We start from the raw sequence: 27,328 nt of genomic DNA on the forward strand, positions 1-27,328 counted from the left end.
TCAGAATGGCTTCAAATTGATACGAATGCCAATTTGTCAAGTCTATGTCCGAAAGGGTGAATACAAAAAGCCGTTCGTGCTTCCCATAGTTATATGTTTGCTACAAAATCATCTTCCTACGAACTGTGTTGATGACCGTGATACTAAACCTTACTGATGATTTGAACTTACACAGACAAACCGTCCGGTAGATTCCGACGTGTCTGGCTAATCTGTTTATAAGGCGAAGTCCTCATATACAATTCCCTATATAAAACGCAATAGCAGGTTGACAGAACCGAGAAGAACATGATAAAGTGTAGTTCGTCCCCGCTGTAAGTAGATTGCACTACCGTCACGTGATCAGTTTAGCACTGCTAGCCGCAGGGTTGACGTAGCAGTAGCGGACCCTACGCGGACGCGCTTACCTGTACTGCCCCGGAAGTACGGCACGTTGTTGCACAAAAACGCGAAAAGTTAAATATAGGGCTTAGGTATATAGTCAATTCGAATCGAGTCAATTTAACTCAACTCCAACAGCTTAAAAGCTTTAATTCAAGGGGATTCCAGAGGAGCACAGAGGACGAACGCAGCAGTTCCAATGGTAGCGCTCCTGATAGACGTTGTTGCCGCTCCTGTTCCTAATACTAAATGCTGTGCAAGTGTGCGTCCCTTGGCTACAGTCTTGCGTATGTTACGCCTCGGCTTTCTGCAAAGGGCGGAGTTCAGTCAAACCGTGTCGTTATAGTGATAAATAAGGCAGCCATAAACAAGCTCAGTAGAAGCGGATGCCAGTAATCCAGCCGCGCTCAAAAGCTGCTGGCACTCTACATTCGTCCTAATGGATGGGCATGACTCTCAGTATGGTGACTTCACAGCCTTACGGAAGTACTTGGATAAAGGGGAAACCGTCGCTTTCTATCACAAGAGGCGCATTTTCGTTTCATCTAATGCACGCCAAAGTATTTTCCATCTAATAACATATCATATGATCCATCTATGTAATACTAGATATATACATACACACACTTAAATTACAGCTGAGACTCAATACGTTAGCAACTCTTTTCGGACGCCCGTGGTGTCAAATTGGAAACAAAATCAAGTTACATACATATCTACATATGTTATTGAATTATTGTTCGAGCATCTGCGTTGTAGTTCAATGTCACACTGAGCCCAAAAAATCCGCTAACGTATCATGCCTCATACGTAATCTAAGAATGGCTTTGAATCTACAACGCATACCGAATTCTGCAAAATACGTCGTCAGGGCCAACCTTAAAGACACAAAACGTTCCAAGATAAGCAACAAGACATATTGCAGACATCTGACTAAGAGGAAGCTAAATACAGGCATTTGCAATGGATACCAGCAAGTACGAGCTCTTCCGCAGAACCGGTTGGTGTTAGAACCTGTATTTTATGTTAATTCAGCTTTTTTGGTATGTCAGATGGTTCAGACTTATGCAAGCACTTAGACCCAGTGAAGTTTTTATTGCTGCGCGACCGCGGTTTCCATTACAATCTAAAGCACTCGATTACAAAACCGAAATGACTCAAGGACTGTCACGGTATTAGCGAGAGGTGGCTCACCATATGAAAACGCGTGTTCTTGAAAGCGAAGCGGTACATCCGTGAAATCTCAGTATCAGCGGCAACTGTCGTCGTTTGTGGCTAGCAGAAAGAACCCGTAAAACTGTCACACTGAGCTCACATTTCACATTTTCTATGTACGTGCTGCCAATTTGTAACTTTTCTCTGACTTACTTTTTTGATTACGCTTGCAATACTGACAAAGCGAAGGGTTGAATAGGGGACAACTTCGGTGTGGCTTTTCAGGTCATCGGCTCAAAGTTGGCTACTGAACGTTTATTTCTAAACTCTGGATTCTAAAGGTCTGCACTATGCAGTTTTAACCCTCAGCTATAGTAAAAATATCAGCGCATTATCATTTGTTTTGTGAACCAGAAGTAGGCACATAATGAAAACAGGAGTATATAGAGCTCTTACGTTACGTCAAATTATTCTACTACTAGAAGATCTCGTATTAGACATTAAAATTTGTAGCCCTCTTCTAGTTGGAACGAATTGCTAGAACCTGAGCTGACAATACCCTTTCTGTTAATCCTGATTTTAATCAATTAACTCATTAACTCTCCTTTGAAATGGGTTTAACCGTGTCAAGGACAGTCATCGAGCTCGATCATCGGCAGCGTTGGTTATCACTCCAAGACAACCTTAGGGTCAAACAGCTCCGATATACCAAACATCTACCAAATGCATCTTTTGAAAAAAAGAGCAATAGTTTCATCAACCACTACAAGCTGTTACCATTACCGAGCTTTCTAAGCGCGTGTTTTATGTGAACCCCAGCCCTGAATATAGTACTTTTCGGACATCGACGACACTATGCAAAACAAGAAATGTTTTTAAAACTCTTACACGTATCATTCAAACCTACCATCTAAATATCGTACAGAACTCATGCTTTTGTTGATGTCCACTTCGATCCACAATATCGACGCTCTGTATGAAAACGACCACATTCAGTTGTTCCTAATAAACATTCCCGTAATGCTTTATCTGTCTGCTATGAGATAACTCCGTTCGCGCTCGTGGCAGATCTAACTAACTAACTATTTACCACTGAATTCTTGCAATACACCGCCCTTGTCCTCTGGAGGTCAACCAGCTGTTTTCTATTTTCCTTTAGAAAGGGAAAAAGAACCAAATATATGTTTAGATGCAGCCCATGATGGCAGATGGGCAAAGGGTTTCAGTATTATGTGTGGTCTTGTGGCTAGCCCACCCGCTTCAAAGATATGACAAGACGAACATTTTAAAAAATCGTAGAACGACTGCCGCCTGAAATAAGGCGAACGAAAAAGAAAATCTTGTTACCTCTTCGAAGGGTTTCTCATACTTTGACACGAATTGTTGGTTTACGGTCGTACCTATCGTATCATGTATTAGCAGGCAATTGGATTCTGAAGTTATGTTGGTACAAGCTTGCAGTAGAAATAACACCTATAGCATTAAGACCAACGATTATCAATCTGCTTCATTTGTGGCGCCATTATCATCAACAAATTTAGTATCGTTCTTTTCTTTTTGCTATATTCTAAGGTTCTATTTTGGCTAAAGCTTAATTTCTAATATTTTTTCTCAATGGTTTTATTCACTATTAATGTAAGTTAAACTGAAATGGCTCCTGTATATCGAAGCTGTAGGGTCAACCCTTATGGCTTAATAGGGACTATCGTGCCTTTATCGTGCTGTAAGGACTAACAGCTTTCTACAGTTCGATCCTTATAGCGTCTCATTCAATTCATATCGAAAACTGGCTAGTGGAATTTCAGGTTTGTGTTACCAACTGTTCAGCTCGGCCCGGCAGGAGGTAAGCTTGTGCAAAACCGGCTTACCTTTTTCATTGGTGAGTACTGTTCAACTGTCTATCAGTTGGCATCGTGCCTTCTCTCAAGTGGAATTACTTCTTACACTATATCTTTCCGTTGCAGCGTCAACGGGTTTGTTCATTTAACGTTTACGGAGAAGCTATTCGTAACCATCAGGCGCTTTGAAAGTAAATGAACCCGGGTGATGATGTTTCGATGGTCGCTCCTTTGCTTTAATACTTTCTAGATAATACAGCAGGCTCAACTTTGAAAAGCCACGAATTGTTTTCACTTTTAGGCCAACGCAAGACTGACTACACTGTGAAAAAAAACACCTTGAGTTGGTAGCAAGGTCTTTATATTATACCGTTACGTGAAATTCACCCTCCATTAGCTATATAACCAAAATGCAAATAAAATATTTGAAAAAATCAGCGGCAACTTGCACAAACTTTCCACCTACGAAGGGCTATGGATCATCCCAATGCATCATTATGCATTATCTCCAGCAAATTACAAGTATGCCTTTCTTACGTGTATGCATAGTGATGATTATTGTACTTAATTCTACTAAATCAAGCCGTCTATACTAATCACGATGACTGATCAATTTCTTTATTCAGTGGTGCACATGTACTATCTTTGTATGCACAATTTTCTCATACCGTTACGGCAATGAGAAGTATGAAGCGGCGATCACATCAGTGGAACAGTATAATTCATATTAATTAATATACGCTCCGAACTCATATGGCAGACTGATTTTCCAGGCCACTGATGACAACTTTGTTGGGCTTCATTGACACGTAATCGCACGACAATAGCAATAAATAAAATGAAAGCTTTGTAATTACGTTTTGTCATATTGCAACCATCGTGTCCGATAGGCTACAGTCGGTTTTCCCTGCTGTTACCAGACGAGAGTGGACAAAGAATAGAAGCATCGGCCCGTGGCTCGTCGCTTTTGACTTCTACTGTACTGTGTATTTTTTTTTACGAAGTTGCAGATAATAACACCATCGAGACTGTGCTGGGCCTGGTTTAAGTTCCTCAGTAAATTTAAACATGGCTATTTGCGGTTAATCACGGTCACATTTATGTGAAATATGATGAAAATCGTAAAACTACCGAGAATATTTCATTCTGATAGGAGTTGTTTATGCGAAAGTAACGATCGGGAGGAAATGGGAGAAATCATTAATCCACGCACAGTTCCTCTAGACAATTGGTTATGATCTGCTTCTTTCAATCAAATAGTTTTTCTTACTTTGCATCCTATTTTTACTTTCAAGGAAGGTTCGATTATCAAACAAACTTAGAATTTGGAAAGTTAAGTATTCTCAGCTTTTCCACACGACTGAACTGCAATCAATGCCAACCGGGGTGTATAACTTTGTCGGATAATCCAAACATAGATCCGTTCAATAGGTAAGATTGCACATTTACGTGACATGTGAATGAACGCCCCCTAAAGACGTGATCGCTAGGTGACAAGAAAAAACTACCCACATAAATCACTTAGGAACATTCTGAGGCAAGCAAAGCTATGCGGGCTCTTCACAACGCAGCTTGTCATGAACATACATATTAGTGTTTTGGGTAATTACGGCCCACGACGTGTAAATGTGTAGCTAACAATGACGTCTAATTCTGTATCTTCCGAAAGGCACTAACTCAATTATTAGTAGATAAAGCAAAGAGCGGAAAGCCGGAGTTAGATGTTTAGCCAAAGACGTTGCCCTGGCTAATAACGATGTTTAAGAAGCCCTAGCTTAAAAACGAGTAATTTATTTGCGAAGTCTGTAGAATATAAAATTGGAGTTCTTCCTCAGTGGAAATATAGTTATTAGCAAGTTTATTTATTTCCAAAATGTAAGGGTAGTACTAATCCAGAAGAGACATGGACTTTAGAACTCAGAATCAAATCTGCTACACAGTTAAAATACGTGCTCACGTGCGATTTGCCTCACCTTTGGTTACATTCTAATCTGTGGATGACTGTGTTTCCAGTCTATTTTATAAAGCAAAGTATACTGAATAATAAATACCTAAAATTTCTGCCATATTTTTAGCTATATTGACTAATACCATGCCTGTAACCTCTGGATGTAGTTTTCTGTATATACACTCACACTTAAGCTTTCAACAAACAACGAACTACTAAAGTTAAGTAGAATCCCTCTTCTTATGTCTATATATATATATATATATACTCGCTATGGGATAGGTTTACCAGATAATTTTCATAAAGTGAGAACATTTTCATAAATCGATTCGTTGTTTTCAAGAACGTTTTTCGATGCCTTTACCTTCGACTATGGGCATTTAATTTTGTATAGATAATATTTTTCATCCGATTCCAGTGACGGTTCTGAAGATTATATTGCCCAGTTGAACAAAGCCGTGCTATTGTAGATTAGTTCAGATTTATGCTCAATCACATGTGTATGTTTCATTTCGTTGGAAAATCACTGTAGTGTTATTACTTTATACTAGTGTCCACGAACTCGTTAAACGCACGGTGAGCCTATGTCAATATGAACACATATATAAATAAGTGTTCATATTGACATAAGAATAACATAAGAATATTCTTTAACAATATATGATGTGAACACACCAAGTATTTTGAAACGTTTAATTTATCCACTTTTTCGAAAACCTACGCTTACTATTAAATACTTTTATTAAGTTCATAAAAGTTGGCGCTCTAACGATTATCGCCGTATGTTTAGGTGGTATAAACCAACCCAGTACAATGCCACCGAAAGGGCTAGAATATCATCCCTCAATGGCACCCTTATAACGAAGTATATAAATTTAATGCCTACTACCCCGACTTCTTCACACAGACCATTCTTTACTTCTTCACACAGACCATTCCATAGTTTATCAGTAGACCGGCAGCTAATTGATGAACGATTTATAAATTACGGTTCTTTGTAGCGATTTTTCATTCAAGTTACTTTTCCGTGACGGGATTATTTTTTGCAGCATCCAAGATGCCGGGTTCCTATGGTGGAAGATACCGGTACTTTGCATGTTACAATAATCGATGCCCGTGTTTGATATCAAATATAGATAGCATAGGACCCAAATTAAGTCTATATTCTGATTCGGTTAGTTGAAATGCAAGGGAAAACAGATTTGCGCGATTCAATATCAAAGTGATTCCTATAGTAAAGTAACTAGGCAAGTAAAGTGAGTAGGTTGAAATTTACTCACTGGCTAACCAACTTCTTGTAGAATCTAACATATTTACTGACAGGTCAAAGTCACAGTGTTTATTAAATGCGACATTTTTAAGGTTACGCAATTCTTGATTGTTGACTGCACAAAACCGGAGATTGCTGAGGTAATCTACGTGATGTGCTCTCAATTCACTGACAACTCTCTGAAATGCTACCGATAAGCAGTCAAGGCGTGGAATAATTCCTTGGTCGCTTTTTCTGTAACTATTTATAAGAATTTTATTGCGTCTTGTAAAGCAAAACGCAAGAAAAAATCCACAGAAGGTATCTCAAAAGCTTGATCAATCTAGTACTGTTAATCGAATTTTAAGCAGATATATTCTAAACACACTTTTAACAAATTAAGTGTTTTGCAGCAGTTAGCGGTGAAAACAGTCAGGCACCAATTAGTCTTCTAGTACATATATTTATTTTCATAGATTATTAATCAAACCACAGCTAACATCGAAGACTGTTGAATCCCACCAAAATGTATAATAATTATTAATTAGTTATATATTCAATCAGCTAAATCAGTTTGCGAGAAATATCTGCTCACAAGACAAATGATCAGATTTAATGCTGTAATGTGCTCCCGATGTTTTATCACCTCCGCGGTGTCCTCTTGCGAAGGGCCAGCACTATAATCACCAATAGCTGCCCTTGCCTTAGACGCTGCCCGGGCCAACGCTCGGATCGAATCACATGCTTCGGGCGATAACGGTTTCTCTAACGCTGCTAAAAGAGCAAATAGCCAACGACCTTGCTGTGCTGTGAATCTCCTCTGAATTAATTCAGTATGCCAGCCTGTGAACGATTTCTTAGCCAAGTTAGTGGTTACGGAAGACTAACCAAAAATTAACATCTATTTAAGTTCCTAAACAGAACAAAAATTTGCTCTATTAAAGAATAATGATGAAGTGCTTAAACGTACGATTGATACTTCCTAGAGCGCCTTAGAATTTTCACCGTAATGAGGGTTTTTGAATGTCGTTTTCTTTTAGACAGTTGCGGCAAACAGGCAAACATTTTATAGCGACTGTTAATTTAGCTTGAATTTATTAGAGTGGCGTATAAATAGAATACATGTTAGAAAAAAAACACCTTTTACAAAATGAATATATGTAGCACAGCATGTTCGCTAGTATTTACAAAGCTCAGAATAAAGTTCGTACCACTGCACAGAAAACTTACATATTAGCTGGAGTATCCGCGCACCCGGGATTAATGTCACTATGCTAACCAAGGGAACGATAGTTTCATTTTCGATTTTTTCTAGCCATTCCTCTGCTCTAGAAATGCCGCTCAAGACTTCGTCAGGTTTCGGTCGAGGATTTCGTGAAATTCGTTGCTGTTTTTCGAAAGCAAATCTCTGTCGCACCTCCGAAAATAGAGATACTTGTTCAAGCTGCCACTCAATAGAAGGTTCAAAACCAACTAGAGGGCGTAGTTTTTCAAAATCAGAAGGCGTTCTTGGAATGACACCAGAACTTGGACGAAGTTTTAAGGGATCTATTGAAGCTACAAGAACCTGAAACATCCAATAAAAGTATACATAAATTATAAATAATTAAGATTGTATGCAAAATATTTGACGTCGTTTCTCTTTCATGCATTGTTCTACGCTGAGTTTCACAGCGAGGGGAAGAAAATTGAAAAGCTGCAAAAGGCGGCCCGTTAATACTTACAGTTTTTTCTCTCGAACCAAAGAGACCTTAAAATTTTTCATTTTCATCTTAACCTACTTTGAAAATTTCAAATGATTTAGACTGATCCTTTACCATAAATGGTAAACTAAAGCAGTCCTAGAATTAAACATATACTACAATAAAGGACATAGGGAATCACATTGCAGATGCCAAATATAGCACTATAATAGAGACAGTGTTTGAACCAATTTTAGTTCCACAAAGGATCCCTAAATATTATAAACTGCAAGACACTGATTTTCTTCGATGACATGCATTGATGAAGTTCGAATGTATTATTTAGCAAGCATGGTTACGGAAGTAGTATACCGTGTACGCTCAATATAGAGTCGTAGGGCAGTCAATCTTTTGATCACATGACCTTTACGCCTTATCCTGCTCGTCTTTCCAATTTGTTTTTGCTACTACGCGCCTGCTGGGCTTACCTGTGGACAGTTTCTGGCTTCCTGGTGGACCTTCCGCAAATACTCGTCACCTGTTGTGGGGACATGGTCTTCATCGAGAGGTTCTCCGCTGCAGTTAAACGGAAGCGCTATTCGCGGTCGGTCTTCATCTTCATCTAAATCTATTTGCAGCATTGCAATATAAAATATAAAACCCAAACACAATTCATTACTATCTAAATACAACCTCTCAGGAGTGCTCGGCACGCGAACGAAGTGAAAACAAAAATCTAATATAATTATTTTTAGATGCGCTTAATGTTATAATAGAAGTCCCGAACGGTGCGTGTAACTGCAAATAATGTTTTTTGTACAAAATTCAGTGAAAGTAACTCAGATCCTTTCTGTTGCAGCGATAAACATTGTGCACTTGTCACTGAAATCTTCACCGAGTAACATGTAATAACTTCATTTTAGCAACGAGCAAAGTTCGAGAATTCCAAGAAACTTACCGTCGCTTCCTTTGTAAATCATTTGGCTCATCTGCCGCGCTTTTCTTATCCAGAGAGAATAATTCACCGAACGTTTTTGCAATGTCCCTAAATGCGACCTCACTCACGTTTGGTAGTTTGAGTGAGACAGATAACTACTTTGCGCACTACCAATTTAACCCACTTTCTTAAAAGGCTGCTGCACCAAAAATATGGGACAATATTTCTGCGAGTCAATTTCGAACGCATTGATTTAAATTTGCCGCGGGTGTCTGTACGATGAATGAACGCATGATTGTTTTTGTAGGCTATGTCTTCTTGAAATTCCATAAACCAGACGGTTCTCATGTCTCCGTTTGTCAACATGCTAATGTACAATATAATTTATCTATGTGTGGGTTTGTCGGAGATATGAGGATATGTCTACGAATATATTGGTCCACAGGAACGCAAAGTAGTGCTGAGCGCTTTCTTGGTAAATAGTTTGTGTGCGAAATGTAAAAACAATTAATGAAAACTTGAAAAGTCGTGTGTCCGTCGAAAATACCGTGTACATTCCCAGTTTTTCTCGTGATACATTTCTGTTACTAACCTATCTCATTTGTTTTTTGTTTAGAATTGTTCATTTAAGAATTGATTAGTCATCGATCCAGATGAGCTTCTTTTTAACGCGGCGTAGAAAATTTGTAAGGTAGTGAAAGCACCTACATCCCACTGGAATAATATTATGTTCATCGGTGCCAGATATTGAGTCGGATTGTTTTTGTTGACGTCTTCGGGAACGCAATTTGCAAGCTACAAAACAATGGCAGGTTAGTGACAGCGTTAGCAAACGAAAACGATTTGGGTTGTGATGTAAAAACGACTTGTATAGCATACTAACCATGCTATCTTCTAGCACGTACAATTTTGCTCAGCAAATTGTATATTTATGTCATTGTTGCTACTTTTTCACATAGCATACATTTATATATGCAGTGCTGATTGTCTGTGCTTATGACCAAGCCGCTGCTTTTAGCACAGAAGTCTTTGTGAGCTTTTCATAGCGCACAAAAGTTTTGGTAAAGTTATGTTGTCGGTAGACACGACGAAGAATACTATTTAGTACTTCTAGCTTCACTTAGACAGCTGTTAGTAAAGATCTTTGTTTGTCACCTAGGGATTTAGTCTAGAAAATTTGCATCCTCCATAACAGATACTCACTTTAATACATAACCGAAATATGTGCTTCGCGAATTATGTAGTAATAGTAGTTAAAGGAGGGTCCCCAAAGGAAACAGTGTTCATATTTGGGTGCTATCTGTGTATCATATTAATTGCGATTTGGCCTATATTGTTATTCATAAACAAACGAGTCGGAAACATTTTATAGTGAATGTTGCTCTTTTTTCAAATGCCATATTTAAACGTTCCCAAGGATCGGGCGCCATTGTGTCGAAGAAGACCGTCGGAGATGGCTTTGAATTGGAGTCGCAATTTATTTTACGCGTGCCATCAGCAGTCGCCGATGATTTACGTGAAGCGGTGCGTCAAGGCAACTCAAACCTTAAGGAGCGCCTAGCCATTTCGCTCGAGTCTACCAACCGGACGGGTCTCGTTCGGTGGGTACCTCGTGTTTATAATGAGATGTACTAAGAACATAAAGCTCAAATTCTGAGCTTGCTTTTACGTTTATATAGATAAATATCTAATTTGTATGTTAATATACGTAAGTGATATCTAATTAGTACTTGCAGCTTCGATGCGACATATCTCTGTAAATAAAATGGAGTAATTGGATTGATCGCAAATGAAGATCCGTAGTAACCTCATTAAACTTGTAGGTTTGATGCTTGGCACCTTCCATCCCGAGTCTTTGATCTTCCTTGTGTAATCGAGTCCCACAAAACACTCGATAGGAGGACCTTCTACAAAACAGCTGACGTCGCTCAAATAATGATCTGCTACGAACCAGGTCTGATCTCTGTATGCGTTCAGTCATTTGGATTTAAACATTGGGCTTATAATTTGAGAATTGTTTTCGATATATATGTCCCATGAATTGTTTCTTAGTACCACTTCTTCGATAACTGAATATATCCACTCTCTGCAAAAGTCCGTCTATTGCGTAAAATTTAGAACGCGTATTTTCATGCTTGTTTGAACGACTTCTAATATGTGATATTTTACTTGCTGAGTCCCGTTTGTGCTCTTCTTTCCAAAAAATATGGGTGGGGTGGATTTGTTGTCTCACGTGTTTTTTTGCTGTGTTTGATGACAATATTTTTTAATTAGGTGATGAGCCGAAATCCGAAGATGAAGCTCCACTACGCAAGCGTAAAGATGCTCTTGCAAAGAAATACTTATTTCCTCATGGGATTACTCCGCCACTGAAAAATGTTCGGAAGAGACGTTTCCGAAAAACACTTAAAAAGAAGTACATTGATTTCCCTGAGATTGAAAAAGAGGTTAAACGCCTCTTCCGAGAGGTAAAAAAAGAAAAGCTTTTTCTTCTGTTGGAGATAGTGTTTATGCTTATAGCTGAGTATGAAATGATATTTGGTTAATTTACTTAACTTCCGATTCAATGACTAAATAGAGTTGCGCAGGCTAATCTACAGCTGATAATTCAATTTCGAGTACATTGTAGGATAATGAAGCAGAAAGCGTGCGTTACGAGGTAATTCGTGCCGAGGACGAAATGAAAACCGATATTAGCGGAGCGATTCAAGTCACCAACCACCCTGGCAGAGATCACGCTGCAGGTAAGATTTTTACAGTTATATAATATGCATTACATTCAAAAAAGGTTCATCTTACGGGATTCAAGATAAAACCTGATATTTATTTTTCAGATACGCAACATTACCGTAGGAGACACGCACACACATAATATATATGTGACTGATATATATATATATATATATATATATATATATATATATATATATATAGTCAGTGAATGAAGATGACGCCGAAAAATGTTACAGAATACTGACCCCTTTCAATTTTTTTTCAGGATCGAGTGGTGTCGGAGATGAGGGCGGTGGCGGGGACGGAATTCTGGACGTCGGTGAGCACGATTTATTTGGCGAGCCGCTCTCATCATCGGACGAGGACAACGATAATCCGACTATAGATAAAGATCCAGATGGGGATGCAGATGGCGAGGAAGGCGACGATGGTGATGATCTGGGCGATGCAGACGGACTGCTCAATGTGAATGTCGATTCCACAGACGACTCTCGCAGCCCTTCCAAGAAGAAATCACTTCTGAGTGGCGTGGGAACGAGCAGCCGAAGCAACAAAGATTCTTTGCTGCAAGAAGGATCGGGAGGTGATAACGATGACAACGCAAAAGATTTTGTCACTGACTTCTCGCAAGGTGAGCATGGCGAAGAGAAATAGATGCCAAAGGCCAGTCAGCGTATCGCTTGAATTCTAGGTGATGTACACTCTTACACGAATTTCTTTAAGATGAAAGTGATGGCATTGAGGTGCTCCAGGATAAGGAGTCATTAGCCTTTAGAAATAATAAATCTACTACCTACTTATTGTCTCATCGGGTGTTACTGTTGGCAGGTCTCGTCGATGGAGAGCATATGGGTGGCGAAGAAAGCAATTTGTCCATGGTTGGCCCTTCGACATCGGAACGCGGTTACGAGGAAGAGGCTGAAGCAGCGCGTGCCCTGGAAACAGATTTTGCCAAGGAGGACGATGTTTCACAGAACACAGGCCTGCTTGAAAGGCTGTCTGAACTAGAACGAGAAATTGCTAGACTGGCGGTCAGTATTTATTTCTGTATGTGTTTTTTTATTTAGTGTAACTCGCATGTATCTAAAAAGAGATATCAATATTTGGGCATAGTAACAGCCCTGCCCACGCTCTAAAAGAAGTAATGTAGTCATAATAAGTCAATTAAGTTCACACTCAAGAGTGTCGACATTGGAAGTGGGTTGTTCAACTATATGCAGATTATAAATTTACGGAAAACAGACAAGAATGCTCTCGGATAGCCACGGTTATATATATATAATTGCTTGATAATGTTGCAGGAGTTACGTCGCGTTCAAGAAGAGGAGATAGCAGGCATCGAGAACATGGCTTTGCGTCAAAGGTTCCAGTCCCTTCTTCAGAATACGAAGCTTGAGCAGGCCGAGAAACAGCGCGAATATGATAATATTGTTCAATTGCTGCATCAAGATTAGTGGCCATTTGAAGCGATACGAAGAAAAACAACAGAACAGACACGTTTCGGTTTTCTCCATTGCTGCAGTCACATAAATGAGAAAAACCTCGCACATTGTATTGTGACAAACATTATATTATTGAAGGAACAACCTGGCCTACTGAAAAGCCGGCATTTTCTAAAATGGCTAATATCGTTTAGTGTTCTTGTGGATCAGGCCACTGAATAACATGCCTGTATAAAACATTTTGAATTCTACCTCTTTACAGTTAATATTTATATTCTTCGCTTGTGAAACGTCATTTTTCTTAATAATGCGAGTATTGAATACATTTATTGGTTTATTAACGATAACTATTGGTTTATTTCTATCCAGAAAATAGAACTGAGAAGCTAGAAAGCAGCTATATTGGGATGATATCTACAGTAGATTGCACAGTTACGTGTGACTGTAAATTACCTCTCTGTCTCATTGTATATATTACTGTATAAAAGATTTGAAAAAAACTGAATAAACGCATATTCGTACTACGTTCTTAGGTTTAAATTTAATGTCAAATTAGTTTAATGTCAAAAATTAGTTACTTTATACGAGGAATCATCGGTGAGCTTTGTTTTGTGGATTGTAACAACCGGGATTGTCGGAATGCACAACGACACAAAGGTCGCTTATCACTGAATCTTCTGAAAAGCGGAATTCAATATCACCTATTTATAAAAATAACAGATTGTCAGAGGAGTTTAGATAAAGGCAAGTGCAAAACGATTTATGTCTTGTGTGGTCTAAAATTAAACTGGTTTAATTTGACGTACCACTCGTATTGCATAGATTACTAGATTATCCAATTTTCAAAGCTATTATTATTATTAGTTTCACAAAATGTACTAAAAGTTTATTACTATTATTAATTTCATAAAAATGTACTCCTGCACCCTATTTCAGATAACTGTTTATGATAAGGTAGCAAAGTAGACCTTCATAAACTCGAAGCTTTATTCAAAACACCTATATAGGTACATGGATCCATTACGGTAATTAAATTACTGACGAATACTCTCTTATGGGATAAAGAACAAAATATTTTGTTTGTGTATGAAATAGAAGAGAAGTCTGTTGCAAAGGTTAGTTAATTCTAATTAATTAATTTATCTAAAATATGGGAAGCCGCTAGAAAGAAACGCTTAATTAACTTATTAACATTGTTAACTCTTTTATATCCTATTTTTGATATAACGTTTTAGGGAGGTCATTTTATCTATTTTTGCCTAAGGACATTTACGACTGTTTAGAAGGACAAACGTGATTGTTCGAGTTATGCTTTTAATTCCAAAAACTTACGGCGTCTATTTATTCACATTAATAAAAATGAACTAAAATAACGATCTATAACATCTATCTAAGAACAGACATGCAAATTTATAAGGGTGTGGCTTCTTCGTACAGTGCGCTTATTACATAATAAAGGGTGCACAACATAATTGTCTTCGCGCTTCTTGACTTTTTAAATAAAATTACGTCGCATTGAAAAAAAAACGTTTTATCGAACACCAAGTACCCCCCTCCCGCCGTCAACATTATGTAAGTTTCCAGTGCAAAACGATGCCTCATCAGATGCTAGGAATGCAATGCATGCGGCCACTTCATCGACGTTTCCAGGTCGACCCAGTGGGTGAGAACGCTTTGAATTTTCCAGGAAAGCGGCATACTGCTCCTGGCTTAGTCCAGCTCGACGTTGAAGCTCTGTAATCAATGCATAAATAACGTTATTACAAAAACTATAGATTCAACAACGTGCTAAATATGTTTACTATGGATGCGGTGTATAATTATTTTATTTACCTCTAACAAATAAAAAAATATAGCTGCAGAGTAACCTCAATCCACACTATGGTATATATATATATATATACAATTTAACTTGAACATATGAACAGGACATTGGAAGCAATCATTTTCGAACGGTTCTCGGAAGTTTTCGCAGCATCCTTGTCAAAATAATACCCGTTTCATATATATATAAAAGGCATTTTAAATTAACTAGGGAATAACTTTTTGACAAGGGTGCTGTGAAAACTTCCGAGAACCGTTCGAAAATGATTGCTTCTAATGTCCTGTTCATATGTTCAAGTTAAATTGCATCCTATTACGACGCACTCGTGAATCAATTACATTGAAATTAAGACTGTGATAAGGGGATAAGCAGTGTCTTGTGAAGAAACGTCCTGAAACAGTTTCTCTCACCTGTAATAATAACTCCTGGGTTAACAGAATTTACTCGAATTCCATCTGCAGCCACTTCAAGGGCAAGAGTCTTTGTAAATTGGTCTAAAGCGGCTTTACTCATGTTATACGCGCACACGCCGGCGAAGGAACGAATTCCATTGACAGATGAAACATTTACCACGTTGCCCTTGGTGGCACGAAGATACGGTATAGCCAATTGCGTAAGATGGAACGGAGTACGGACATTTACGTCCATCACTTTATCGTAAGCGGACATATCGGTCGCCTCACATGTGCCCAGCGTAATCGTTCCTGTCAATGTGGTTGATTGTACAATACGAGTGATAACGGTACATTTGTAAGACTATATATTGGTTGACTAAGAGGACAACATATAATGCTGTCTAAACATAAAAGCTATCAATATACTGGAAAAATGTACGAGAAATACGTCACTAAAGATTGGAATGCTGGAGATTGAGAATCGTCCTCAATATTGGCAGTGTGTCGTTTACCAAACATGTATATATTATTGATCCAAGCGAAAGGTATTGTGCAAAAATAGTGTGTGAAAAACTCAGCACGTAGATTACCTGCTTCTATTATCATAAGTATTTAATAACTGTTTATTCATATGACTAGAAAGCGTCGTTGTCGTTATTATATTTAATAAAAAAAATAACGTTGACTACTCACCAGCATTGTTGACGAGAATGTCAATTCGACCGAATTTTCCAACGGTTTCCGTGATAATTCTCTGTCTGGTGCTTTCCTCTACAATGTCGCCTTTAACAGTGAGAATGTTTTCTTGGGGTAGCCCCGTCTTAACACATTCTTCCACGAGTTTTGCGAGTGCGTCAGCATTGCGCCCAGTCAACGTTAAAGCGGCACCCTCCGTGGCAAAGCGCAAAGCGGTGCCATATCCAATACCTGAAGAAGCCCCTGGAAAAAGAACCATGTATACAAATAAATACTTAGTCTTTGTTCAAAAAGAAAAGATACGTAATTTCTACTGCGTTTTGAGTTTTTCATTAGTAGCTCGCTTGGTGTTAATTTTTGGTGCAGACATATAGTAAACTTCACAAGTTGCTTAAATCGTAACAACCATAATAAAGATTCGATAATCAATTCTAATACATTAAATATTTCTGTTAATTTATATTCGGAATTACTTATATACCCACAGTTTAATGCATTGACCTGCTCTTCGATAGACACTATTGTAACAAAATTGGTACATTGCAAAATGACCGCGTATAGCTCCGTCTTATTTAAGCAGTAGCGTTTCTTACCTCTAACTTTAATTGGAACCGACCTATGTTTTATGCATTATTTTGCTGACGACATACTTGACAAAGAGCATTGTGAACATATAACGAAGTAACGAAATTTTTCCAGTAAACTCCAACTGCCTCGACTAGTATAGTACCCCACAATGCTTAAAAAAATTCATCTTACATTCGAATATATCGATGTTTGTTGCAGCATCTCATAAGTAGAGGTATTGCAATTTGCACTTCTATAGTAACACCGATACATTTGATTCTAAAAAACATGTTCTAATCGGTCCATATTACTGGCAAAGTGTGCACATGTACTTGTCCTCCTAGCGTGTCATATATATAGCGTGCATTAATACAAATCTTGAACAGTTAAATCGATCTAGGAATAATTAGTTACTTACCGGTAATAACAGCAACTTTTCCCGCAAAACGAGCCATTTTAACTGGTACCATGTTACTACGCTGGTGTACTGTTAAGCCAATGCCTTGGTTCGTTTACGGACGGTGACGTAAGGAGTTGAGTAATCCACTTAGATAGGATGGGTAGCGTTATCGGAGCTTCCCAATGCAATTACGCATCGAATCACAGAAAAACAGCGATGCGCAGGAAATTTAACAACAATACAAGACGACGGCACTTAATCACTCTCCACGATATTGGGCTTTTATAGGCCAAAAGTAATCACCTCCTTAATGAGTTTATGCTGTTACCTATTTCTCTACTCTAATCTACCTTTTGTACAAAATATTTCCCTTAGACTTATATCCCTGAACGGGTTCGAATATTTCTGGGTGGCTCGCGAACAGCAAGCTTTATGGCGCTCACTGACAGTAAATTGTTTTGTTTATTTTTAAGCAGAAAGGACGCCGACCTTCCCTTTCCTTCAGCAGACTGGGTGAGTTTGCTGCCCGAATCGGGTAGTGCTTGTCTGGCGGAAAGACCTATTAGGCAGGCTTTGCGGCAAGAGGACGGCTCGAAGGACACTTGACGGTGTTCACTGATATATTTGGTGGCATTTATAAGATTAGTTTTGAGTTTGTCCATTAAACTAAGGTATATAATAGGTGGCCTTAGATCGAAACCAAGTGAAGACACTGTTTCGTGTTGGGAGTCAACTGACTAAAACAAGCATTACTCGACGTAAACATTTGAAACGTTTATCTAACTTACACAATTCTGCATGACCTAAGAGGGGAGGTTCAACATTGCATATAATAAAGTGCCCAGAGATAGTTGTCGTTGTAATTAGTACATGAATGCTAGGCAGCTTTTCCGTGCTTAAACACAATCGTTACTATTGAGTGAGTTGGGTTTCTCTTTGTGAAAAGATAACCATCGTTCGGCTAAGATAACGCCGTGGTAGCTGCAGAGTCTAATCATTGACGCAAATCTACGTTATAATCTTAAAAAAATTTTGAATCAAGTAGAGAACACCAGAATTCATATGAAATTGAGTAAAGTTTCTGCATTAGGCGAGTCATGCGTTAGATAACGTTTATTTGTTACTTGCACAGGTGCAATGCATTGATTACAAAGCAACTAAGTCGACTGATTATAAACAACCGTCACCTTGTACTTAATTGAGTGACACATTCTACAGAGTACATATCTAAATACAAAATAGGGATAGTTTTCTTTATGCTGACATAGAGTGTGGAGACATATGCTATACATAGATGGAAAGCTATACGAGAAGCAACATCATCTATTAAGAATGGCTGTGGCAATAGCAGCGTTGTTATAGCAGTACATCCGTTCTAGACGCAACGCTCAGTCTGCGGTGGAGAACGAAGTACTATTACTATTTGCAAAAGCTAGCATATGGCCAGTAAACATCTAAATGTTTGTGTATGCTGAGATATGGATGTGCTGGCGCTCAGTGATGATGCGAATTCCGAGCTAAGCGATTATACGAAAGTGGCGACGAGTCCATGGCCTTTATCGCAAGACCATAAACCGGCCTTGAAAAAATGTGTTCCTTATCATAACAGAGTGAGTAGGGAACGGGTCAGGTTTTGTTCGGTTCCTACCGTAGAAGGTCAGATCCCCGCTGAATCACTCCGAGATTCCAGCGGTACTTCTCCGGGCAGCGTGAGGACCACCAGAAGCCCAATATCGTTGTCGTGTACGTGATCGTGCGTTCCGATGCAATCGCAAATAGATGTAGATGTGTTCTTCGCTGACCCATAGATTCACGAAGTGGTTATTTCTATAAGAACACATTCGCTTGGCGTAGGTGATATTATTAAGGTTCAAAGCACTTCTAACCGGCCGATTTGTAAGCGAATCAACAGTTCTTACGGTTTCCTTATTAGGTCTTTTTCTTATCAACGGCAAATTATATTTTCTACATATTTCCTGAAAGTAGATTTATACACAAATATAATCATCTCCATTACGATAGGCACTTCGCTACAATTACATTTTAATTATTCAACTACAAGGATATCATCCACGGCCGTTAAGATTTATAGGGTTAATGGACCGATGGATAATAAATTAATAATAACCTTTACCACTTATCCTATGCTAACAATATAATTAATAAAAAATAAATTAATAGAAGCGACACGAGTGTGGTATCCGCTCGAAATGTGCGAGTTTTTAAAGTATTTTGAAGTTTTGTGCCATCCATAAGTAACGAGATAACTCCGAGTTTGGCGTACCGTAGACGGATAAGCGCTGGATAAGAACAGATATTAGTCATTGTTTATAAACAATAATCATTCAAGAGTGCGTTTTTATGGAAGTGAATTATATCCGACTCACATAATGGATAGTAATAAGTTATTTTTGGAATGAGCTTGCCAAGGCTAGTAGGTACTTAATAATGACATTTGGGGAAAGGTACTTGGCATATGTTTAATAATTATATAACGAGTAGTTTATTTAGAGCAGAGCAGTGAAAATATAATTTCCGAAGGCTTACTTACCACAAGCGGAGTGCTGTTTTTTAATAGATTTTCTTCACTTTGCTGCACGAGGGTTTACTTTGATCTTTATATGGCCTTATTTACTAAATATTGACAGCGACTCACGTATAGACGCATAAACTTTTTGATTTATAATTCATATTTCCTGAATCCTCCAGAATGAATTGTGTACCTTTCATCGTCTATATATTTAAACAATTGGCTCATTCCATTTACAGTGTATCGCAATGCGGACGGTACCATATTCCCAAAAAGTTCAGCACTGCGCCTAACAACGCACAGGCTGACTGTAGAAAGCGATGGGAAGGAAGATAGTCGGAGTCCTAGGAGCCCATCTTCACCGTCGGCTTCGACAAGCCGGCATAATTCTTTTGCAATGGTAGCGGAAAATGGCGATAATTCTTTTGATGGGAGAACTGTTTCGCAGGATTGTAGCAGTCCAAAAGGCGGAGGTCGACATATACAAACACGAGAGCTGGCTCCCTCGGAAAAAATAGGTGATGCTGAGCTGCGTCGAGAGGTGTCGGACTTTATTCGATTTGCAAAACGGGGGAACATTTCAAACGGGAAAAAAAAAAACCAATTGGCTCTCGGTAAGCGTAATATAAACTTGGTCATGCACATAGGTGCATGTTTGTTTGTTTTGGACATTCAAGCTTACAATTATTATCATGTTATTTGATTTCCGAGCAAGTGTCGTTAATAATCGTGTGATCTGTACCAACTTACGGGCAACAAGTTTTGGCTACCTACAACTAAAGAAACGATTCGCATCAGTCTACTCATATAGCTAATGATTAGGCAAGTTGATTTCTTTGTCATTTTTTTCCCAACGCAGAGGGTCCAAAAGAGCCTTCGCTGTCCGAAGTCACCAGTTCTGTGCAGGGTTTTGCCGCTACGACGTGGCATCATATTATGAGAGGAATGCGCACACTTGTCGGGATTGTTTTCAGACACCGAAAAGATAGCCATTTCAACACTGCTGACTTGAGCACCATGTGGGTGAATCCTTCCAATGCTAAAGATTTTGAGATTACTCCCGGCTGTCTTCAGATGCGCCATAAAATTGGCGCAGGAAGTTACGGAGTGGTGTATCTTGTCGAGCACAAGGTAAATGACGTGTTCTTCACATCATACATGAAATCACAAATTTTATGCTAATAGTTAATTTTTAACAACAACGCGGACTTTAGTTCAAAACTTGCCTAATGACGGTTAAAGTAAAAAGTAAAAAAAAGTAGGTGAAGCAAAAGCGGTTTAATCTGTATTAACCCGCACTCTATTTTCAAGTGTTAACAGAAGCCGAATTTTTAAAGACTCCGCGTTCAAAAAGGACAGCAATCAGTAACGTCAATCATATTGAGGTGACATATGAGTAATGAGCACTCATTAATGTGAACTAAAAAATGTGTCGATATTTTTCATGCTGATGATCCGTTTCCATCAACTCTAACATAATATTATAATAATGCTTGTGTTGTATTAAAGAAAACGTGGGCAAGATATGCCATTAAGTGCGTGCGTAAACGAAGCGGCAGAAAACAGGCTTCTTTTTTAAAGCGCAGCGAAACCGAATTTCATGTCTGGCGGGAAACTGGAAGTCATCCAAATATCATATCACTTATCGCAGCATTTCAAACCCGAAGCGCCTTTTGTTTTGTCATGGACTTTGTATCGACCGGTAGCCTTAGTCTACTACTATCGCGACAGGGTACAGCTTTATTGGAATTGTTGAAGTTGTTTTTCACTACGAAGCTGATGGCATGAGTCCACTCCACTCTTGAGAGCAACTTATTTGTGTTAAATTGATAAAGATAGATCGGATAGATAAGATAGGAGTTAACAATTTCCGGTTACTAAACAACGAGCCATTCCTAAAGCTTTGAAATAGAAGCTGACGTTTATGTTTCGCAATAATGCACTGAAACATTTGTCCTGGAAGACAATTATGATGTATTTCACTGAAGTTTTGGCGGTTCGGTGATGGTTTTCCCCAGATAAGCCTCTAAGAGAAGATGAAATTAAGCGTATGGCATCGCAGTTGGCCCACGCCTTGTACACTGTTCACCGGCTAGGATTTCTTCATCGCGACGTCAGTTGCTCCAATGTTCTCGTTACAGCAAAACACAACGTGCTTTTAATTGACTTTGGCTCAAGTGTTATTGGTAATACGGCCACATCGAGGGCCGGGACGCTAGCGTACATGGCACCCGAGGTTAGTAAACGATACCTTGGTAAACGATACGAATATTGGAGCTCTTAATTGACCTGATTCTCGAAAAAACGCGTCTTGCCTGTTCGTTAAGCTGAGGTATCTTAAGTGTCTCTTCGGAATATTTAAGAAGCTTATAAGCGATTGCGAGTACAACAATTTACCAGTAAAGAGACTTCAGTCAACACAATTATAGCAGATGTCAATTGAGCCTTATGTGAAGCATCCCCTCATAGTAAGAATTAACTATTGAGGCTTAGAAATAGATAGCACATTTTACAGAGCAGGCGTTTAAACGTTAACCGTTAAATGACTACCGTATTTTAGGTGATCTATTGATTTACTGTTTGCAATTGCCGGTCACGTTAATTGTTGTTGTGATATCGATTAATTGTAGGCACAATTAAGTGACATGTATACGTAGATAAAGGTAACGAATTGAAACGATTTTATCTTGACTTGTTTAAAAAAAAAAATGAATTTTTTTTTGTTCAGAAAAATCTCTGCTTATCTATTAGCAGCACGATTTTCTTAGTTTGCAATGGCTTACTAGTTAACCACTAACTGCGTCGTTATTGAGTCAGCTTTGAAGTATAAGATTAGGCTATTTTTCTTTTTACTGGAATTACTGGGAAATCTCCCACGGTATGTGAGTTCTTTGCTTCCTAATTAGCTGACACTTGCGTACGAATACAGCATCTGCTATATCAGTGCGGTGCAAAAAAGGTGTATGGGAAAGGGATGTACAAGCATTGTGGCTGTTACCGATTTGTTCCAAACATCTGACTTATTTATATAGCCTCCTATTAATCACTTGGTCATTAAAGGTGCTTTTTGGGTTCATATTTTATCAGCGTTGTAATGCGCAGGATCACTGCGTGAATATTGACAGCTTGCTGTGAGCGCATATGTTTGTATGTCTTCCATTACGTTTGTTATATTTCTTGACGAAAAGGTTATCCAATTTTAAGACACAGACCAATTTTACGAGAGTTGCAACCCGTCATGAAAGCCCGGCTTGATCATCTAGAAAGCATTTATTCAAGCCACCCTAGTTTGTACTAAAGTAATATGTTTGAATATACGATGCACGTCTAGTCTCTTTTGTCCTTTTTGCACGAGCCTGCATTTCTCATATAATTATCAGTTGATTGAATATGATATTCGTGTGCGGTTGAGGTGTTAGCAGGACGGAGTTCTGGACCCGGAGCTGACTGGTGGTCTTATGGAATCGTCCTTTTCGCCCTTTTCGAAGGAACCACACCTATGCACATTTATGCCAATAGGTGTAAGATAGATCTGCGAAAGCTCAGCCTAAGAAGCAGGTAGGAATTTACTTGTGCTCATAGAGGAATTCTCAAACCGAAAATGACTCGAAGTAGCCAGCGAAATTTTGTATGGCAATGTCGTATTCATTTTTTGCAACGAACTAACAAAATGCTTGCCATAATGTCGATAAATATCCTGAAGAATAAGAACATTGTTTTTTGCTAGAGGCTATGGAAAGACCACCTGATTAAAAGACCAGCTGCAATTGTTTTTGATAATTCCGCTATTTTAGGTTTTCTGTAATGAAGCGTGTGAGCGTCCCGATTAGCCCATTGCTCCACATGGACAAGAGAAACCTGCTTAAGGACTTCTTGCGCGAAGAGCCCAAGGTCCGACTTGGTGTTCGGCGTAAACAGGACTTTAACCTTATTAAACAACATGCGTACTTCGCCAATGTTAATTGGAGACCCATGGACGAAGCTTTAGACAAGATACTTCGCCGTAAATACAATCTTCCAATGGAAAATGAGGATGAGCCCGTGTCAAGGACAAAAACTATATGACAAGAATGTACCCTGCAAAAAGAAACTGCAGGAGATCTCTGACCGACTGTACTATATTTATTTATAATCAAAACAGTAATTCGTAATTCGCAAGCCTGACTAATAGCGACATTGTAGTAGTTGTGTATAAAATGATGTAGTGATGCGCGGGCTATGCTTGCAAATGTCTGTGAATATTATTTAATAATGTTGTAAGTATGAAATAATAATCTGTTTTCTTCCTCCATTGTGGGGTGCCATCTACCGATTGTAGTCTCTTGATTTTTCTGATGCAGCTTACTGACAGCAGGATAGCCGATGCTAGTAATACCATCGTTTTCAGGAGCGTTTTATAGCTAGCTTGACTCTAGCTAGCTTAACTGCCGCGAAAGACGCTCGCTCACTCTATCGATAAACAAAATCTTCGGGCATAGTCACCGTTGATTAGATGCAATTATTATTTTATGTTAGGATGAGCAGTACATCTCCCTTTTAATATTTCAGACATATATTATGAATTTGGGTGTTTCGGTCTGAAAAGAATACGTTTTAGCAACGATGATACCTCGAAGTGTGTGATAAATTTATTATGCGAAATACGTCAAGGAGGTTCCAGGGTCTACGACATTTTCTGGGTTGGTCTGTTTTCTGTATAGTTTTACGGTAGCCTACGAAACCCAGTAGTGTAGAGATTACAATAGTTAGTAGCTGCTGGAGCAAGCTTACATAAAGCCAAACCTTATTCTGATCGATTTTTGTAGTGCTGCATAATCTTTATGCGTTTTTGCTTTAAATATCTTCCTTTATTGTTCATCCTGTCTGTCATGCTCTGCCAGCTTCTCACCATTGCTCATGTGGCGAGCATTGCCCAAGCCGAAAAATTTGACGTCGATCTTAGTATTGCTCGAGGAGATCATAGCCACTGCTTCGGCGATGGCATTCTATTCGGTTTCACCGAGTGGAGATGATATTGCTCACCAGCCTCTGGCTAGCCCCTCGATGAGTTCCACTGCGGTCATTGTTGGTCAATAGAAATGCGACTTCGTCGATTTCGATCCATAGCGAGCCGTATGTTGTACCCGATCGTTGAAGCTTTTGCGTCAGTCGCCATCTTCCAGCCTGCTATTGCTGTGGCCCACATTTCCACAATACCTATCGGCCGCGCCGCCGTCGCTCTTTCGTTGGGATTCTCGGTTGTCGCTGTTGCGCCTGCGCTCTTTCTTAAATATCAATCGTCGCTTCCGCCTCTGCCATTTTAGGTGGTGTTTGCCTGCTGTCCCGCAGGAAAGTGATAGCATGAGGGACATATCTGGTACAGAATGCCTACTGGTCCAATCACGCGGATGTGTATATTACTCATGTAGGTGATACTTTTAAACCAATTGATAATACTACTGTAGCATGTGCGATTAGTACTAGAAACAGAAATGAAGACATGAAGCAATTGAGACTGATATTGGAATGCTTTTAGTTCATTTACTATATATGAACATGATGGATTTGGTCGTGATATATTTAACGGCTATGGGGGAGGGAAGGGGGTCATTATGATCCTACTGGTCCTTTTCGCGTCTTGAACGGAAACTTTGGTAACCTGTTATTCCACTATTGAATATAGTTTGCATAGCAAAGTTTTGTGTACAAAACGTTTCACCACCGCGTGTGAATTGCGAGTGCTGTAACATGGTGGATAAGATAGGTTAGGGTAACAACTAAAGAGAACCTTAAGAGGCAACGATGATAAGTTTACTCAGCTTATTTATCCGGCACATAAGGCTCTAGTTCTAAAGCCATAAATTTCTTTTCAAAAACCTATATAATAGGCTGGTCGTTGATTCACTAAATCAACTTATTTTAGCCACGTCTGATGCCCTTATTGAGCTCACTGCAGATGTGGATGAGATGTTTTGTATTTTTGTGACATCTCACTAGAACGAGATACGGCCGATCACAATCCCTGCTAATAAATAACAAACCTGTCCTATTAATCTCTCTTTTTTCGTGTAATTTAATTAACAATTCAAAAATGTAAAGGAAGGCACCGTCGTTTTCTAGATATGTGTTAGCGGATGGATGATATACTGTGTATACGTAATAAGTACGTCGATTTAAACGATTACCGAAAATACTAGTTCAGCGCCTTCTTTCCGTTACTGAAGCGCTATGGAGTTCTAGTAAGTTTCGTCACGTAATAACCGCCCAAAAATATCGCCAAGCTCAGTATTCTATTTGGGCTTATTCCTGCTAAATGCGATAAAAGTTTAAACAGTGATATTTGTAATCTTATCTTTTAAGATACAGGATCGTCTATATTGGGAATAATTCGCCTTGCCGTCATGATGAGTGAAGAGGGGAAGTGGACGAGTTTGATCAATTACCCAGTGAGTAAACGAATAAATTATTGACTAACTTGAAATCTTAAATCGTCTGAATTAGGGTGCTTGAAGCCGTTTTGTGCGCAAATAAGTAAAAAAAAAAAAGCAACCTGCACCTGGATTAAGCGTTCTAAATAGGTCTAATTTGTATACGTATCAAACGATTAATAGAGCCGATGCATATCCAACTGCTACTTGTGTCTGAAGCCCTTTTTAAATTACCTTCGGTGCTTAGCCAGCGCAGCCTTTTCCCCATGGTTATGCGCAGCTTATCAATATTGAATACCCGGAAGTTTGTCTGGCACTCGGAAGCAGTTTACCTGGGTTACCGTTCCTCCAGAACGCTCTGTAAAGATTTGCTTTCACAATCTAAGCAATTGTTTATTCATATCCAGATCCATCAGTCGAATAGCGACCCGTGGCTGATTCTTTGAGGCATTAATAATTGGCATGTGCACTTTTACAGCTACTTGATTGTATGTAGGTCATGCTGCCTTGTTATAGTTACTCAAACTTCAAAAACAAGTTTCCCTAAATGAGCCACCACGTTCCTACGTGCCGTCTTACTGACGTCCGCTCTTTGCAGAAGAGATCAAGGTCGTCCCCTAGATATCGAGGAACTTTCCCTGTAGATATTATGAACGGACTCTTTTTTATAAGCATGTTGAACCCCAGGTAAGTTTTGACCGCGTAAATGTTGCACTGCATTCTAAGCCCTATAAAAATTAGTGCGTGTGCCGAGTAATTAAAAGATACGTTTACCATTAGTTTGCGTAAATATGAACCAATAGGATTTGAAATAAAGCTGCAATGGACCTTTCTACTATTTTTTGCTCAGAGAACCAAAAGAACTTGGATTGTAAGAATATAGCTCTCTCCTCAGTTATGTAATTATAAGTTAAACCTTAATCTTAATCTAAGGCGAAGAAACGAAATATTGCTAAGGGCACGTTAGTTTGGTGTACGACATACCTACAATATAGAATTAGGTCGAGTTGAAGATCACACATAGCGGTTTGTCGGTTAGCGTATCCGCTGGACACGTACGTGTTACGCCCTTCAAAGAGACTGCGGGGAAACTGAGGTTAACTGTGTACAAGCTACAGCCCAGTTTGTTCAATTGCAAAAAAT

The 27,328-nt window shown here is 39.0% G+C and overlaps 5 protein-coding genes across 9 annotated transcripts in view; 2 read left to right on the plus strand and 3 right to left on the minus strand.

Annotated features, from left to right (window-relative positions):
- Positions 1–2,461, minus strand: part of LOC111244018 (chitin deacetylase 7-like) — a 57,993-nt gene extending 55,532 nt beyond the window's left edge. The window contains exons 1-2 of the mRNA XM_086980174.1: positions 2,444–2,461; positions 1,576–1,656 (exon numbers count right to left, since the gene is read on the minus strand). Coding sequence (XP_086836300.1) covers positions 1,576–1,656; positions 2,444–2,446 — 84 coding nt within the window. The 5' untranslated portion in view covers positions 2,447–2,461. The remainder of the gene's footprint in view (positions 1–1,575; positions 1,657–2,443) is intronic.
- A 4,553-nt stretch (positions 2,462–7,014) lies between these two features.
- Gem2 (Gemin 2) lies at positions 7,015–9,423 on the minus strand. Its single transcript, XM_022807255.2, has 4 exons — positions 9,212–9,423; positions 8,742–8,881; positions 7,802–8,138; positions 7,015–7,414 (listed from the first exon to the last, which is right to left on the minus strand). The coding sequence occupies exons 1-4, from the start codon at positions 9,240–9,242 to the stop codon at positions 7,128–7,130; spliced, it is 795 nt and encodes a 264-aa protein (XP_022662990.1). The 5' UTR covers positions 9,243–9,423; the 3' UTR covers positions 7,015–7,127.
- A 91-nt stretch (positions 9,424–9,514) lies between these two features.
- Positions 9,515–13,889, plus strand: Taf7 (TATA-box binding protein associated factor 7). The gene is made up of 9 exons (XM_022807217.2): positions 9,515–9,665; positions 9,807–10,002; positions 10,608–10,791; positions 11,014–11,144; positions 11,465–11,658; positions 11,820–11,934; positions 12,189–12,554; positions 12,752–12,954; positions 13,225–13,889. The coding sequence occupies exons 2-9, from the start codon at positions 9,996–9,998 to the stop codon at positions 13,375–13,377; spliced, it is 1,353 nt and encodes a 450-aa protein (XP_022662952.1). The 5' UTR covers positions 9,515–9,665; positions 9,807–9,995; the 3' UTR covers positions 13,378–13,889.
- A 773-nt stretch (positions 13,890–14,662) lies between these two features.
- LOC111251044 (uncharacterized) lies at positions 14,663–17,732 on the minus strand. 2 transcript variants are annotated; one of them, XM_022807239.2, is made up of 5 exons: positions 17,599–17,732; positions 17,267–17,423; positions 16,279–16,524; positions 15,601–15,894; positions 14,663–15,099 (listed from the first exon to the last, which is right to left on the minus strand). In XM_022807239.2, exons 2-5 carry the CDS (start codon positions 17,316–17,318, stop codon positions 14,897–14,899), a joined length of 795 nt encoding a protein of 264 aa, XP_022662974.1. In that variant the 5' UTR covers positions 17,319–17,423; positions 17,599–17,732; the 3' UTR covers positions 14,663–14,896. The 2 variants fall into 2 exon arrangements, with proteins under 2 accessions (XP_022662974.1, XP_022662965.1); XM_022807230.2 differs by having other exon boundaries at positions 17,267–17,659.
- Positions 17,733–17,873: 141 nt separating this feature from the next.
- Positions 17,874–24,086, plus strand: LOC111253141 (protein kinase C iota type-like). Of its 4 annotated transcripts, none has more exons than XM_022812145.2 (7): positions 17,874–18,991; positions 20,018–20,392; positions 20,638–20,909; positions 21,288–21,510; positions 21,797–22,014; positions 23,191–23,336; positions 23,573–24,086. In XM_022812145.2, the coding sequence occupies exons 1-7, from the start codon at positions 18,727–18,729 to the stop codon at positions 23,841–23,843; spliced, it is 1,770 nt and encodes a 589-aa protein (XP_022667880.1). In that variant the 5' UTR covers positions 17,874–18,726; the 3' UTR covers positions 23,844–24,086. The 4 variants fall into 4 exon arrangements, with proteins under 4 accessions (XP_022667880.1, XP_022667898.1, XP_022667905.1 ...); XM_022812163.2 differs by having other exon boundaries at positions 23,198–23,336; positions 23,573–23,711; XM_022812170.2 differs by having other exon boundaries at positions 23,201–23,336; positions 23,573–23,711.
- The last annotated feature ends 3,242 nt before the right edge of the window (positions 24,087–27,328 follow it).

The sequence above is a fragment of the Varroa destructor genome, unplaced genomic scaffold (assembly GCF_002443255.2).
Source record: "Varroa destructor unplaced genomic scaffold, Vdes_3.0 BEIS01000001.1, whole genome shotgun sequence".
In the NCBI taxonomy this organism is placed as follows: domain Eukaryota; kingdom Metazoa; phylum Arthropoda; class Arachnida; order Mesostigmata; family Varroidae; genus Varroa; species Varroa destructor.

Bases quoted from the DNA above. Each gene is read 5' to 3' on its own strand.
- Gem2 (XM_022807255.2), bottom strand. From the start codon at position 9,242: ATGAGCCAAATGATTTACAAAGGAAGCGACG. The intron at 8,882-9,211 runs GTAAGTTTCTTG...TGCTGCAAATAG, and splicing joins GATTTACAAAGGAAGCGACG to ATTTAGATGAAGATGAAGAC. The intron at 7,415-7,801 runs GTAAGTTTTCTG...AATCGTTCACAG, and splicing joins GCGGATACTCCAGCTAATAT to GCTGGCATACTGAATTAATT.
- LOC111253141 (XM_022812145.2), top strand. From the start codon at position 18,727: ATGGATGTGCTGGCGCTCAGTGATGATGCGAATTCCGAGCTAAGCGAT. The intron at 22,015-23,190 runs GTTAGTAAACGA...TGTGCGGTTGAG, and splicing joins TAGCGTACATGGCACCCGAG to GTGTTAGCAGGACGGAGTTC. The intron at 23,337-23,572 runs GTAGGAATTTAC...CCGCTATTTTAG, and splicing joins AAGCTCAGCCTAAGAAGCAG to GTTTTCTGTAATGAAGCGTG.
- Taf7 (XM_022807217.2), top strand. The intron at 10,792-11,013 runs GTGGGTACCTCG...TTAAACTTGTAG, and splicing joins AACCGGACGGGTCTCGTTCG to GTTTGATGCTTGGCACCTTC. The intron at 11,659-11,819 runs GTAAAAAAAGAA...AGTACATTGTAG, and splicing joins TTAAACGCCTCTTCCGAGAG to GATAATGAAGCAGAAAGCGT.
- LOC111251044 (XM_022807239.2), bottom strand. From the start codon at position 17,318: ATGGTACCAGTTAAAATGGCTCGTTTTGCGGGAAAAGTTGCTGTTATT. The intron at 16,525-17,266 runs GTAAGTAACTAA...TTCTTTTTCCAG, and splicing joins AAAAGTTGCTGTTATTACCG to GGGCTTCTTCAGGTATTGGA. The intron at 15,100-15,600 runs GTGAGAGAAACT...CATTGATTACAG, and splicing joins CCCAGGAGTTATTATTACAG to AGCTTCAACGTCGAGCTGGA.